This window comes from Zootermopsis nevadensis, unplaced genomic scaffold, assembly GCF_977971745.1.
Source record: "Zootermopsis nevadensis isolate Lab colony 2312 unplaced genomic scaffold, Znev_1.0 Znev_ptg000024l, whole genome shotgun sequence".
Lineage (NCBI taxonomy): Eukaryota > Metazoa > Arthropoda > Insecta > Blattodea > Termopsidae > Zootermopsis > Zootermopsis nevadensis.
Window position 1 is genome coordinate 9,983,138 of NW_028259156.1, and position 16,863 is coordinate 10,000,000.

Below are 16,863 nucleotides of genomic sequence, written 5' to 3' on the forward strand. Positions count from 1 at the left end.
GATATGTGCTTTCAACAAAAATAAAAGTGAGATGGCCAGATTGTGTTAAATTGCAAGGATTTTATAATTCAGAATTTAAAAAGTACATAGTTTTCAATGGATCAGTAGTTGTTGTATTTCATGTCTCAAAGATTTGTGTGTTCATTTGTTAGATCAGTTAGTTCCTGTATTGGATGTTTTAGTAATGCATAACTCTAGGTTAATTAATTTTGTGTTAGAAATTCTTATGAGCCAGAATAGTTCAATCTGTGAAGTGGTGACTGGATAACCAAGGAACAATTCTTGGTAGAAGCAGGGATATTTCCCTTTGCTACCACATCCAGACTGGCTCTGTGACCCACCCTGTCTCCTAACCGGTGGATATCAACCAGTAAGTTTAAGAATGAAGAATGTGTGGAGCTACATCACTACTTCCCAATACGTCTTCATGCAGAGGTGCTGATTTAAGGGTGGATGCCCTGCTGTGAATGCATTTCACGTTTCCAGGTAATGATGCAAAAGCTATAATAAAAATGTTTATACGTTGTCATTTTGCAGTATTTTAATAAAATATGAGTAATATATAATGTTATGATCATTGAAATCTCTTCAAACCAACAAGTTTGCAAGTTGACTGTATTAGTCTGTACATATGTTAAGTATTAGATCATGGATGGTAACTTTTCATCTTCTTTGTACTTTGTACTTGCTGATCAGTGACATGAAACCGACACCAGTCTACCTTCCAGTGAAAAAATGCTGAATGTATTAAACTCTCTCTTTGCTACTTCCTGTCAGATGCTTGAGTCAGGGTTATTTTGTTTCGGCTTCCATGACTTGCGTGCAGTTTAGATACGCTCTTGAGAACATGTGAGACATTAGTGGAATGAATTTCCTCTCCATAGATCATCCTGTTCTCCTTTCAGAACGTATGTAAGTTTATGCATTCATTGAAAAGAAGCGGAACTTTATATAAGGGATACATTTTCTGTTAAAGTGATGTGTTGTTTTTATTTGTGAACAGTTTTTAGAATTTTAAACAAGTGCTCAGAAATCGTGTGTGATGAAGAACTGCTCGTCCCATGACACCTTAAACAAATTTCCCTTTTAACCTTAATTTTTGTCCCATCATCTGGAACCACAGTTTATGTTTTTCAGTACTAGTCTAAATGTAAAAATAATGAATACTATTTTCTCAAGATATAAAGTGTTCCTGACTTTTCAAGATGACAAAATTAAACTCACTACCAGCAACAACAGTCAGAAGGAATGCAATATTGAAAGGTATGTTTTAGAAATTGTATACAAATTTCAGTTTAGATCAGAGGTTCCCAAAGTTTGGGGCGCGCTCCCCTGGGGGGGGGGGCATGTTGTTTGTATGAAAAACTTTTTTTAACGAAATATGGAGAAACATTTTTAACATCCTTCGCTTGGTTGAGGCAGTTCAGCAGTGGCAGCCATTAAAACAAATTATCGTTCTACGATGAACTTGGAAAATGACCTTAGAGCGGCCATTTCAAAACTCCAACCTCGGTATGATAAATTATGTTCACAGAAGCAACCACATCCATCCCACTAATCCGGGTATGAAGCGTGTATTTTATTAGTTTTTAAATTAAATGCATTGAATAATATATACTAAATTATAAAAAAATGTATACTCATAACTAAATTTTATGTCAAATCTGTTTGCTTGCACTTGTTCTGGAAAGGGGGGCGTGAAATTTATGAAATGTTTTAAGGGTATAAAAGTTTGGGAACCTCTGGTTTAGATTTAAAATTACTAAATGCTAGATAACTGATTACGCATATATTTTATTATTAAAATAATTTTGTTTGTTTTTATATGTACATCCTAAGTAGTAAAATTCAGAGACACTTATTAGCATTTTAGTTCATTAAGAGAACACGATCTTTGATTTCTTAAGGTTCAAGAAAATTCTTGCTGTTTTATGTTTGGGTTCGGTATTGTAGTTCTGAATACTTTGAAACAATGTTATCTCATGATGATGTGGTCTGGTGGTGTTGAAACAGAAAATAAGTTGTAGATCAGATATAATTTCTCTTCAACTTTGTACCCCCAAAGTTGTTGGTGTATAATTCAAGTTATACATAGTATATAATCTACATCTAAAATAAATTAAATAAATTACATTACTGATTATTCAGTGTTTATCATAAAATAATATATTTTTTTTAAATTTCACGTACCTCCCAAGATGTCTTCGTGTACCCCAGTTTGAATACCACTGTTGTAGATGATTGTCTTCTGTGATGCTGCACTGTGTAGCATGGTGCCTAACCTCCTTTGTAGATAAGATTTGAAGTTCTCACGGTGGTGGGTATGACGGTGGCTGTCATTCTGACAATAGAGGCGTACTCGTCGCCTAGAAAACATGATACTTGTCTTTATGGTTTTGGTCTCAGGAGATGTACAAAAAATGATTTTTTGCTATATTTCTTTTGTAGTGCCAAAGTTAGCTTCTATTTTAATGACCCAAAATATTGCGGTCAAGTGGTTAGCACTCGTGCTTCGTATTCTGGTGATTCTGGGTTCAAATATCATCCTGGCAACTGGATATCCTTAAACAATTTACATGGTTTTCCTCAGTCCCTCTAGATGCCGAGATAATACCTTAACATAGGCTTTAATTTACAGTGCATTTACTTATATTATTTGACACTTATAATCTGATTTTATTGAAAATATCATTAAGTAAACCATAAATAAACAAGTAAATGTTTTATTGACATTTTCAGCTACATTTTTTGCTAGGCTTCATGTACAAATAGAAGTGCAAAATATATGTAATGTAGAAAACATATGAAGGTAAGTCATATAACTTAAATACACCTATACTACATGTAATTTGTACAGTGAGTTTCCATGAGGACTTTTATAATGTTTAAATTTAACCATGTAAAATGGCGATCATAGTGGACCAATGTATACCAAAAATCTTTTGTTCGCCAACATGAACGTTTTCATAAAAATCTCCGCTCCTCAAATGTACTGGTACCCACAGTTAATCAGAATGCGCGTAACTTGATTTGTGGAATGACAGTGCCACTACTGGCACACAGTTTATTAAAGTGAAGCTGTCCCACTATGCACCATGTAGGCACTTCGGGGGAGAGATGTACAGCTCCTACTCATTCTTGACCTTGGCACTAGATGGGCGTGGTCACACAGTTTATTATTAATAGAAATGCAGATACTATCTGTGTTTAACAGTGGAATGGATACCATTGTACAATGAGGAGCTTCATAATTTGTATTGTCGTATAATATTAGAGCGATCCAATCAAGAATAACGAGATGGGTGGGGCATGTAGCACACAAAGAAAAATGAGAAACAAAGTTTTCATCAGAAAAAGACGGGTGTGTTTGTGTGTGGAAACGGACTCCTTTATTCTTCATCTGCATTGCCGACTCAAGTCTGAATGCCGTCCCTGGCGACGGCATACTGCACCCCAGTTGCACTGAAACTGATCTAACAGCTCAAAAAAATCGAAGTGAAATCCCGAAAGATGCTCCATTTGTAACAGTTCAGTTTCTGTATGTGCCTTTCATACGGTGGGAATTCTATCGGCCTTTCATCTCCTTTGACTAAACTTGTGAATAGGCAATTTGCTGCTTGCGTAATATGTTTCGATAACTGCCAGTTAATGGTCACGAAATGAACAGGAGAGTAGCAGAAATTAATTTTCATTGAACATAAAGCCCCCATCAAAAAGATGTTAAATGAGCCTCCCCAAATGAGGCCCTTAATGTTCAAATATTATGCACGTACATTGAATTTAGTCCTGTTCAATTTGTAACTAGTGGCACTCCATATTTGTGACGTCCGACGTTCCGAACTTGGCTAGGAATCCGGTTATACCAAGTAATGTGTAATGTGGTTTTGCTCAATCTTTGCGAACAAATGTTGAGATGGTAACTTATAGGCCAAAAGGTGACAACAACTTCGTATTTGGGAGGTGCCATTTCATGTTTTGGCCCGGAGCCCCGCTATCTTTACTTCTGGTTTTCATTAGTGCCTCCAATGAAATTCTGGGGCAGTACCCTGAATTAGACCATAGCCTACCTTCCATCTATATCTTTGCAAATTCATTAATCCCGTATTGTTTGACTCTTTACACGATATTCTGAGCTATTGACAGCGTTGTCATATACAATATAAACAAATACATTCATGAAAATATATTTAAGCGAAAAAAGTGTTATTGATTCGAAGTCGATTAACATTCGTATACTTTGCGAACGACAAATGCAAGACTCTTCTATGATTTACATTTGTCAAGCTATTATACGTGTGTATGCAATCTGAAAATGTTGACTGGATTATACAGAATGTTGCAAAACGTTGTTTACACACAACCATTACGTGCACATATTTTTGGGACAGCTTGTATATGAAGTTTAATAATATGAAAAAGGTACGAGTTTAAGTTAGTATCGTATTCGGTTGCATACAAAGATGGTGTGCGCAAAAGCTAAAAAATATTAATAGTAGTTTCAATGCCCAGCTGTTTAATAATAATGTTTTGAAAAAGAAGTTTTATTGATGATGGTGTCATGAATTTTATAACTTTCCATCTTAAGGGATTTAAGCCATGTAACTGGAATCAGCTGTACAGGGGCACTATTTGTATGTATTATAGTTTGAGAACTCGCTGTGTAGATAGCAGACTTAGGTCAACAGACAGTCACCCCCTTTCAGTCTCTTATTGGCAGTGCTGGAGGGAAGGTTCCTCGGTTCTTGAGCTTTCGCAGTTTTCTTCTGTCTTTAATTTAATTCCCAGGTACAGTTTAAAATCCCTGTATATATTATTTTCCTCTGCACCATATATTTTACTTAGACAGGTTAAAGAAGGTAGGTCTACGTGCCCAATTTGTAAAGAGATTATATTATGACTGGATTTTCATCGATTGAGGACAATATTGAAGTAGCCTTACATAATGCACAATATAAGTTTATTTTGACTTAACAGTGTACGCGAATAATTGCTTCTTATTTCCTTTTAACGCTAAGACAAGACCCGTTTGACGTCTTTCGTTTTGTGTTGTAAATTTTTTTTACGATTTCTGTTCTCGTTTAGGAAAGTGTAAATAGTTTTGTTAAAATGGTAATAAGTAAACATTTTTCGTCTCAGTTAAGATTCCATCACTTGGACTACATCCGGTGCAGTGATTTTTTTATTATAATGTGCTCTTGTTTACAATTTCGCTGACTATGCTTTAGTTTCTAACATCGTCACACCATTGGCTCTTAATCTTACTACCAGTAACATACAGATAGATTATTTACAATATGTCACAACTAGTAAATGTTATTTAAGCAAGCACTGGGACTATTCCATTTAAAAACTACACTGTTCTTCCCCTGGCATTTGGGAGACTGTGCGGTTGTCGTTTCCTCCAGCTCCTAGAGACAATTTTCAGAGCAGTGCGGTGTAAGAATAATTACTTGTAATTTGCGTGTTGGTCACTAAGGTGAAAGTAAGTTCCTGTAGTGAAAGATTGTAGGACTCATGCTATTTTAGATGGAATAATAAAATGACTCGTCCTTCTTTCTAAGATGTCAACGGAAACCGTGATTTAACGATGAATTTCGTAATCTGTTTTAGATACAGAGTTTTCCCCAGAATATCTGTAGCCTACTTCATTTCCATAAGTGGAAGAACGTGTTCGAATTTTTGTCATTTATTTGTCCTGTAGAAACGTGCCAGTATGGTGACTCATAAGTTGACAACGTTTGTTTATATTTCGACCAGACGTCGTGGCCGAGTATTCCTGCCTTTTGTGTGCGGGAGGCGTCGGGTTTACATCTAGCTATCCCGAGTCTTTTCGTGGTTGTCCTCGATGACAACAAGCAAGTGTCGGGATATCCTAAATTAGACCACGACCGTTTCCTTCTGTATTCTTTCCAATTCATTCTTCATTAATCAACCTATCATTAGATGCTATGTAGTCTGATTTACCAAAAGCGCCGTTGAATAAAGCGGATACAGGACCGATTTTATGTCGTTATGTGTTCTTTAATGAGGCACTGATTTATTTTTATCTTCCTTTCTTAAGAGCGTTCACAACGCTGTGGAGCGCCTATTAAAACAGCTCCGTCCGTCTGTCCACCCGACACATGTAACAGCTTGAGAACCGCCAATGAGAAGTTTGGTATTGAGGAATTTTTAAAATGACATTTGTTGAAACATTATAGTTTTGTTAATGTCTATCTTCTGGGTCTTCATCTTCAGAGCCGAAGATGGAGACAGTATGTCTTGTCAAAATGCTGGTATCTACCTTCAAGTCCACTTGACATTCCAACCCAGAAGACCAACATCGACATCTTCACTGGCGTGAGAATCCCGGTTTATATTACAGTTTTGGTTAAAATTTGACAACAATAACGGGTACTTCATATGTAGGGGGAGGGGGTCCACAGGCTGCACTGGTTACCGTGATTTACTTGGGCTAACTTGTTTAATATAATATCAATACTTAGAATACGTAGAGCTTTACCTCCATTCCACTATGTTTTTATCATGGTGCTTTAGTGCAGGGACAACTTACGTATGTAATTAATTTCCTTACAGTTTTATATGGCTGTGACATTTGTCTCTTGCTCTAAAGCAAAATCTAGATTGATGTTTACAAGAAAAAAGTACCAAGGATAGTATTTTAACCTCAGAAAGATAGTGCGATGGAAATGTGGAAATCATGTTTAATGAGGGACTTCAGAATTTGTACTGTTCACCAAATGTTGTTCCATAAAAGAAGAGAATTTTTTGATGAACTGAATAACTACCAGATGCTCAAGGAAATATCATAACTCCAGGGCACACTACACATACAATAATACGCTACAGATAAATTCTCTCCCTAAATAAATATTAATTAGACATCTTTAGCTTTAGTTTATATTTTATAGTTATCTCCAAGTTTCTCGTTTTCAGCTTCACTGAGAAAAAACATTTGCATGAAAGTATTTTGCTTCAGTTTCTGTAGGATTGAAATTGAATCTGAAAATTTTTATATCTGTTCCAAATGTTTCCTTTTTGCAGTGTAATGAACTCTGAGGCAGAGTGTAACATCCCATTGCAGGTGAAATGCCATTCAGAAGGAACTGTACCTCCGAATGCAGGAGAGAGTCAGGAATGTCAGGGTATGTAGTGCTTATTTTGTGTCTTTCGTTGTGGCTACATTTGTGATAGCTAAATAATGAGATCTTGAGAAATTACTGTACACAACAAAGTAAAATAATGTAAGATTTGAGGTTTTCACAGTGGTGAGTATGAAGATTTCGTATCGCCCTGATGACGGAGGCAGTATGACCTCTGAAACGTTGGTTAACATTGACTACACTACACAGCGCAACAACCCAGAAGACAGAAATCTTCAAAGTAAAATAAGATTGGAGAATCTATTACTGACTTTATTTATAGTTAAGAAAAGTCATGATGCAGTCTGTTTCTTCCATCAAATGGTATCTAAGTAAACAGAGAGGTTGGGTTGAGTGCTGAATCATATAATTCTGAACACTAGACATGAAGATACAAGATGTTATGGACATCATAAATGGTTAATTTCTCAAAACAGTAATATCAGTATTTCAGATGAATTTTTGGAATTTCTGTAAACAAATTTGTCTACCCATTGGCATTCTATATCTATCCTTCCATTGATGCACACAGTTCGGTTAGACAGTTTTTGTGGAAAAAGATGTTTGTGTTTTAGCACCGACATTTGGAACGTGGTCCCAGCGATGGTGGGAGAAAAGATTTGCCTGCCGTGAGCTTCATTCAGCATACAGCTGTACTAGAAGGAACAGACGCCCAGCTGTAATTGTAACTGTAGTGCTGGGAATGGCTGCAGTTGCTGTATTAATTGCCACCATTGCTTATAATGCTACACGTAAGAACAAAAATTACATATTCTTCCATAAAGATTGAACAGTGAAATGATGTAACTGTTTAAGAGCCATTAAAATTATTCCTGTTACAAGTTATCTGTTCAGTAAGTGAGTGTATTCATATATAAAATTTTAATAAAGGAATATTGGTTATATATTTTATAACCATATTATTACTTTACTCTGATACAAGTAACTGACATTACTAACATGTGTACATTCAAATGTAGTGCATATTATAAGGCTTCACAATTTTCTGCACCTACTTACATATGTTAGAATGGAAGGAGTAAACTTAAGTGAGCTGAATTAAACTGATTTTTATAGAATGTTTAATCTAAAACAAATATTTTCATAAAATTAGTAATATGAGATTTTAGGTTCTCATGGTTGTAAAGATGTTGATGGTGATATTTGGAGCTGTAATGCCATGTTAACTTGTAGGTAGATAACCATTATTTGAGAGAACATACTGCTTTCTTCTTCAGGCACTTCAGCCCTAAAGATGGAGGTAGTATGTTTTTACAAAGTGTTTGTTTTAGTATCTCCCTGCACATCTGCATCAATAGTAATAATATGCTATCCACACTGTTCTCAAAAAATAAATATTTTTTTTTTAGTTTTTCACTGATGTATAACCTCAAATATCACAAGTTCTGTTGCTCCTCCCTGCTATGTTAACTGATAAGGTCTGTTATGCATTCAGATTTGTAATAATTGACTATTCCATTTGTATTTCAGATATTAAACACAGAATGGACCTTTTTCACCAGTATATTTACAATCCCACTGATAAAAAAGACAGCATTGCTGCTAGTGGTGATTTGGAGACTAAAATGAGCCTTCGAGATCTAGATGAGGATAAAAATTGGAATAAAACTGGAAATAGTACACGTCTTCTTACAACTGTTCTTACTCCAGAAGGAACACACAATGCAACATGGGGGACTGAAGAAAATTACACCCATAATGATACTATTCATGATTTCAAAATACAGTACAATGAAAGTAATTTTACATTTGTACCACTCAATTTAGAGGCTACTTCTTCTCAGCAACATGAAGCTATGGAAGCAAGTACTTATCTTCATACTATGAAAGAAGTTACCAGTGGTCATAATTCAACAAAGAAATTTAAGAACCATAACACCTTACTTGGTTTTTCAAAACAGAAGAATGAGAGTTCAATGTTTATCCCTGTGGATCAGAATATTTCCAAACTTTATCGCCATCTTGTTAGAAAACGGCGTCAAATTCATAATAAATGCCTAGAAGTAAAGTGTCATAAAATTTTGAAGAAAATTTCTGACAAAGTGAGTAGTCTTGAAAGTAGGTTTGACTCTCTAAAGAACTTTATTTCAGAATTGAAAGAGACATACGGAACATCTCAAGAAGAAACTTTTGAGTCAGCAAGTCCTGAAATTGAAAATATGTCACAAATAAATTCTTCAGAAAAGAATGTGTCCTCTGAAAATACAGACATAATTTCTGACAAGTTAGCAGGTAAAAACTCAGAAGAAGAAAGTGAGAGAGATAATTTTGAAAGGCAAACAACCAGAGCTGGAGTAATTGAACATACTATCCCATCTGATGATGAAATTGGAGGCGTAACATATCCAAGGAGATTTTCACAAAATGAACCTACAAATATATTCAGCTCTATGTCACGTGTAACAAAATCTCCCAAGTTTTCAAAATCTAAAAAGTATGATCATGATAGAACATATAAACTTGCAAATACAAATCCCCTTGGTGGAAGGGCTGGGTCTAAGAAATTAGTAGAAAGTGACAGAATTGATAGTTTCACGATACCGGTAACAGATTCTGAAATAATTTTAAATTATACATATAGTGATAGTGATGTTGACAGTTATCATAATCACATAGCTACTGAATCTACAGTGGAAGGAAATATAAGAGTTGAATCTGAAATGGAAATTAAAACATTTCCTTATAGTTCAGTATATGAATATGATACTGAAAGATCCAGTCACTCTGAGTTCATGCCTGAAACAACACAAGGAGAATTTCAACACAGAAATAGAGATGAAGCTACAGATATGAATGATATCAATTTTACCACACACAGTATTACTGCCAGTTCCTCTGAACATCCAAATATGGATGGCGTTTCACAGACAACTGAACAGGAGGAATTAAAATACAGGTTGGAAGTTGAAAAGTCTGAGACACCAAATGAAAATATAATACATTATAGGGATCAAAATACTAAAGGAAATTCTGATGAAGGAAAGGATTTGCAGGACATAATAGAAAGTGGAGTGGAAACAAGCAGTAAAATGGAAATAACTCAGCTGGCAAAATTCAATATAATTGCACAGAGTCAAACACAGGAATTGCAAGATGACTTGAGCACTGTAGTTACCACAATATTCACAAGTCAGCAGTATCCAGGTAGTGAGAACCAGGATGCTATTGACAGACCTGTAGAAAGAGGAAATATAGTTGAAGATGCTGTGACAGATAGCAATCATGTGAATACACACAGTGAATCTGAGAGTACTACTCAGTCATCTGTTACAGGCAGTCTAGAGAAAGGATCACAAGGAGAGACCTCAGATGACTTTGTAACAAGCAGTACTGAAATAAACAATAGCAAATTGCTGGGTATTAAAAACTCCTTTGTACCATCCACACAGAATGAATCACAAACAGGAAACCATAATTTTGGGACGATAAGTAGTGAATATGAAAGTAGCAAAACCTTTCTAGAAAAGGCTACAGGCTCACAAGAACAAAATGAAAGTGAACTTCTGGCAACAGTTAGTATTCAGATACATAAATACAGTGAACATATTGACAGTGAAAACCCTTCTGAGACAGTTACACAAAGAACATTACATGAACAGAAAATAACTGATGTTCTTACAACCAGTATCAACATGAAGAACTCCAGTAAAAATGAAGGAGACATGGATCAAGTTGGGACAACTAAATGGAAGGAATCACAAGAACAAAATGAAGTTGAAGGCTTTCGTTTTGAGACAGGTGAAAATGAATATGAAAGTGTTGAAACCCCTCTTCATATGACTACACACAAAGACTTGCATGGTCGAAGTATGGTTGAAGGTACTGTGACAGCCAGTGCCCAGAATTATTACAGCAGGTATGAAGATATCAAAAACTCTCTGCAGACAACACATGCAGAGTCTTATGAGCCAAGTACTGATGTGAACTTTGCAACAGCCAACATTGGGGTGAACAATCATAGTGAGTATGCCGTTACTGAAAGCTTTCTTAAATCAATGACTCAAGTGGGTCCACATAACCAAAATATAAATGAGACTGTGATAGCCAGCACTGATCATCAAAGTGAGTATGAAGATTATGAAAGTTCTCTTGAGACAGTTATACAAAATAAATTACTAGTTGAAAGTAAAAATGAAACAACGGGCGACACTAGCTACAATATTAAAAGTTCTCATGGTGCAAATACAGAAGAAAGTATTCAAGAACGTGCACATTCTTCTGATGTAGAAGTTACAAGCACAGATAATGTAAATATGGATCACACTGCATATGATAATAAAATACAGGTTAATTTGACAATTGAAAATTTTATATTTGAAACTACATCAGAATCACTTATTTCAAAACCAAATATCAGTATGATAACAGATATGCCACAGAGGAACTTTACAAGCTTGCAAAATACTTCCACAGTTAAATCATTTCTCAACGTTAATGAATCTCAATCAGTTATAAGCAAAGAATCTGAACATGTTTCAGCAGCAAATGACAAAAGCCATGTTGGTTATGAAATTCTGGGTGGAATAAACAGCATTATTTTCAAGGAAGATGCTGCAAGCAATCAGAATGATAATATTCACAGTATGAAGGAAACAGAAAAAGTGAGAAATGAGACAGAATCTGATTTGGAAAGAGATTCATTTACAGGTCCAGTAACAGAAATTCAACAAACTGGTATCCGTAGTAGTGAAGTGTTGAAATCCATCAGTCATAATTATTCCAGAGGATCTACAAAGAATCTAACTGCCAAAAAGGAAGTGAAAAATAATGTGAGAAATTTAAATTCATATTCAGGACCTGTTGATTCCATGCAGACCCCATACAGATTTGGCAGTATTGGTTCTGACATTCATATTATTTCAGGCAGTCCATATGGTTTCCCTTTTTCATCTACATTCCATCCATTTGTCAGCTTTAATAAGGATGTAGTAGCACACACACAATTTGGAAACACAGCTACGGATGAGTTCATGAAGATTGGCCAACAGTTTGATGATAAGATTGTTGAAAGCAGTCAGAAAGTTGCAGATAAGTCAGTTGTAGCTAGTCAACATGTTGCATATACACCAGCTGTTCTTGTACCACCATTTTGGGTTCCATATCCAATGTGTGTTTACAGAATACCTGCTGATTCTAACGTTTTCACTACAAATAGTGATAATGAGATCGAGTCTAATGATTTTCCAACATGGGAACAATGGCGGCAGCAGCAGCAGCAACAGCGGCATAATGATTATAACATGGGTTCTCAGTTGTATTATCCAACAGGTCCCGGAGACCAGTTTATTTACCCTGGAATATTGACAACACACTACACACAGTCAGAGGATGGGGGCACTTCAGCTCAGCAATATCTCTACTGTGCACCTATGATTTCTCCTATTTTAATACAACCACCTCCACCTGCTGGCTTCTATCATGGTGAAACTGATGTGGAACAAAATTTCCGTATGCAAGCAGCAAACACTCAAGCTAGGCAAGAATTCTCAGATGAGCAAATTAATGCTGAAAATTTTTTGAATTTACAGCCAAAAGAAGCAGGTAAAAACATTGATACAGTCATAGAAAATTTAACATAACACTGTTAAGGCAATAGGAAATTCATCAAAAATAACATACAGACAGGAACATTTAACCTTCATTTTATGGGAATACAGGATTTAAATGCTGTACTATAGGGCTGATGGCCAGACTTAAATTCCAATGTTAATAGTCTGGTAGTATACTAGTGTGACACATGGCTGGCTATCCCGTAGTTAGGGGGTTTAAATTGCCTTTCCCCCCACACAATAAAATGTAATGTACTGCTGCCACTACACTTGTACAAAATTGAATTGTAATCCATTCCCAAAACTGCACTGAGAAAATCATGAGCTCTACACAAGTTCCAATATGAACAGACATGTTCAGCAAAGACATGGCTCTCACTTCTATCTCTCTGAAATTCTTTCCAAACTAATTCCTATTAGAGCACAGTGCTGCTCTCAGTGGCTGTGTAGTCTACGGTGGGGGCTTTGGTTTCTCAAACATGGAGATAATGGATTTGAATCCCACTTAGGGCATCAATGTTTGTCTCTTTCTGTGTTGAATTTTCCTGTGCAGATAGAGGCTTTTTGCTGCTTCCTTCCCACCCCCAGTCCAATTAGTACTATCAAATGTCAAAATGAAATTAGAAACTCTGGCAGAGAAATTTACCAGAAAGGCCAGTAGGCTGTAATCCCTTTCCACACAGAGGAGAATAATTTTGTGTATTGTTTCAGGGGAATGTCCATCTGGGAATGTGCCATGTCAGGATGGCTCAGCTTGTGTAAAAGAGATACACTGGTGTGATGGATTTGTTCACTGTAATGATACCAGTGATGAGAGTGACTGCACATGTCAAGAAAGATTGGATAAGGACCGACTGTGTGACAGCTATTTTGACTGTCCGCAAGGTGAAGATGAACTTGGCTGCTTTGGTAAGTATTTGAAAAGATTATTTTATATAACTTAAAATAAACACACTCAGCTAACCTATTAGGAATCATAACGTTCATCACTGCAAAAACAAAAGCTTATTATTTAAATTAGTATAAAATGCATGAAACAGAAGTGTATAATATTTAATTAAATAACTTAATTTCTTGTTCTAGGCAATACTCGTAATAAGTATATACCTAAGAATACATTTTGATTGTCATGAAAGTGATAATAAATGTTCTCATTGTTTTTAGTAACAGTAGCAGGTCTTATAGTTAATATAGACTCCACATTAATTTTTTTCCCTGTGTTTTATGACTGACAGTGACTAAGGCCAGAAGGATTGTACTGCATGTAGTTAGTTAATTATAAAATTATGTCACAAATAATTCAACATTTGTGCTTGGTACATGAGATACATTTATTACAGAAAAATATCGAGGTGTAGGTGGGTTACTGGTGCAGAAAAATAGTTACTTCTGATTTATTGAATGACGTATGTCTCTTTGTCTACTGGTAATGAAAATGTCTTTTCAGGTTGTAATGTGGAATCATTCAGCTGTCAAGATTGGGATCGACATTTTCGGGTAACTACATGTTTACCTTTGGAGCAGCGTTGTGATGGAACAAGAGATTGTCCCAACGGTAGAGATGAAATGGATTGTTTGCTACTAGAAGAAAGATTGTCACATCACCATGTGAGCCATCAATATTCACTACACTAAATATTTTCTAATATCTCAGTTTTGAGTTGTTCAGAAATTAATAATATGCATGGAATATAGCGTCCAAATGTAATTACTTGAAGCTTCACCTTGCCTCTTTCTTCTGGAATAATTTTAGACTATTAGTAGTTTAACTGAAACATACTTAACTGTACTGTCATCTGTTATCATAAAATCACATTTTTCAGGAGAATATCAGTACCAAAAATGTACATGTCATATTTTTGTCCAAGACTGATAGCTTTCAACTGAAATATCTTTGTGCGAATATTTAGTTGTAGCAACAGAAGATTAGATTACAATTAATTCATCATTTATTCAGTTATTATGTCAAAGTAGTTCTACAAGTAACCTTTTTATTGACATTTTTGTAATAATTAATAAACATTTTACTAGCTACAGGCTAAGTGGGATGGAAATTATTTTAACCACAACATCCAGACTAGCTCTGGTGTGCACTCAGCCTCTTATTCAGTACCAGGGACTCTTTCCTCATAATTAAATCTATCAGAGTGTGAAGTTGACCACTTGCCTCTATAATGTGCTCAGGTTAAGCATATGTGTATATTTACCTCCACTTCCCTAATATGCCTTCATGTTGTGGTACTTAGGGACGGAAAAATTTTCACAGCAGTTGTTTTGTAGTGTCAGTGGTTGAGGTTTGCAATAATACTTGATAAGCCAAGAATAAGAAGACATTTATTCTGTAATACATGAAATTCTTAAATCATTATATTTTAGATGTTTCCTGTATCATATACCAGTGGATTCTTGCATCGTAACTGGCGAGGAAAGTGGTATCCAACATGTAGCAGAATTAAGGAATGGGCAGTTGCAGTGTGTCAATCTGAAGTTGGACAATTAACCAGGTAAGGCTGATTAGGTTCTGAGTTTCTCATGGTGGTGAGTATGAAAGTGGCTGTCTTTTGGGTTATAACACTGTGTAGTCTGATAAAGTTTACCAATGTTTTAGAGGTCACTCATTGCCCTGATGATGGAGGGAGCAAGGACCTCTGGAATGTTGTTAAACTTCTACCAGACTACATGGTGCTACAGCCCAGAAGATAACCATCTTTGTGATCTTGGAGGAAATAACTATTCAGATCTTCAGAATAAGGTAATGTATTAATTTGAAATGTTCTTTAATTACAGTGATCCAATAATTCGGCGAAAGAAACAAACTTCTGATTATTTTGGCCCATTCTTGACTGTGGATGCAGATGGTGAATTCAGGCTAGTTGCTAGTTGTCCTGAACAGGAAGTAGCGCATGTAATCTGCTCTATCATGCCATGTGGTACTCGTATTCCGATTCACCTTGGAACCAAAGAAGCCACTGCTGAGGAGAGAGAATCATTTCTTTCAAGGTTCAAAAGGCATAACTTCAGTACTCTCCTTACTAACAAACATATTATAAAAAATTCTGTTTATGCTGCATTGTCCTCAAACATTCTGAAAAAGATTAGTGTTCTGTCTGAAGAAACTTCTGCTGATGTTGAGCCTGCACAACAAACATCATATGAGAATGAATATGACAGTAGTGAATTATTGAATTTTGACTTGAAAATACCAGAAAGTGATAAAAGTACCACAAATAATTCTGAAAATCTGAAGATATCACAAAGATATGTTAGATCTGCTGATGAAGCAGTACTCAAGTCTGTGGAACTGAAAGGTTTTGAATCATATGAAAGCGGAAGGGATAGTACAATGACTACAGTGAAATCACCATTTGTAACTGGGTTAGTTGGAGAAGACATCATTAATAAACAACGTCCAATTAGGGAAGAAGGCCGTGTTGTAGGGGGTCAGGCAAGTGAACCTGCAGCATGGCCATGGGTTGTGGCTCTGTACAGGGATGGAGAGTTTCACTGTGGTGGAGTTTTGCTTGATGAAGTATGGGTTATGACAGCTGCTCATTGTGTTGATGGGTAAGAAACTTTATTATGTCATTCTATACTTTATTTTAATTAATACACTCATATATATATATATATATTGTAAATTTGTCATATCAGATAGAATTGTCAAGTTAACTGATATGTGTATGCTTGAAATTTGTGGAGGTGAACATTTGTTTGATCATTTTCAGTTGACAGTAGTCTGAGTAAAAAAATATGCTTTTCTCCAGTGCTTGTTTTTTGTGTCCAGAATGTGATATGAAGAATGCTTAAGAAAAGTAAAAACTTTGGAATTGAATGGCTTGAACCAAAGACATGTACTGACATGCTGTTGACATTAATTATTAAGACAAAACACAAAGCCTTTAATTATTATTATTATTATTTGTAATCCAGTTAACAAATTGATCTTAGAAATTTAGATAAAACTTTGAATATATAAATAAGTTACAAAAGTAAAGTCCCTGACAGGTCATAGAAAGTATGCAGAATTTAAATATCTGGGATTGAAAAAACAAATACATATAATATTGTTCACTTTGAAATTTCGAGGAGAATAAATTCATAAAATACTTATTATAATTTAGTTTCTAAAGTATAAAGTATATTGTTATTCA

General features: G+C 35.4%; 1 protein-coding gene across 3 annotated transcripts in view; it reads left to right on the top strand.

Moving 5' to 3' along the window:
• Window positions 1-833: 833 nt before the first annotated feature.
• LOC110831956 (serine protease nudel) overlaps window positions 834-16,863 on the top strand; it is a 32,896-nt gene continuing 16,866 nt past the window's right edge. The window contains exons 1-9 of one of the 3 annotated variants that reach the window (XM_087355434.1): window positions 4,643-4,785; window positions 6,238-6,339; window positions 7,045-7,145; window positions 7,718-7,894; window positions 8,634-12,704; window positions 13,424-13,621; window positions 14,160-14,320; window positions 15,089-15,216; window positions 15,500-16,276. In XM_087355434.1, coding sequence (XP_087211560.1) covers window positions 6,257-6,339; window positions 7,045-7,145; window positions 7,718-7,894; window positions 8,634-12,704; window positions 13,424-13,621; window positions 14,160-14,320; window positions 15,089-15,216; window positions 15,500-16,276 — 5,696 coding nt within the window. In that variant the 5' untranslated portion in view covers window positions 4,643-4,785; window positions 6,238-6,256. Of the gene's footprint in view, window positions 1,264-4,618; window positions 4,786-6,237; window positions 6,340-7,044; window positions 7,146-7,717; window positions 7,895-8,633; window positions 12,705-13,423; window positions 13,622-14,159; window positions 14,321-15,088; window positions 15,217-15,499; window positions 16,277-16,863 lie in introns of those variants that run through there. The other 2 variants (XM_087355436.1, XM_087355435.1) reach the window with 2 other exon arrangements.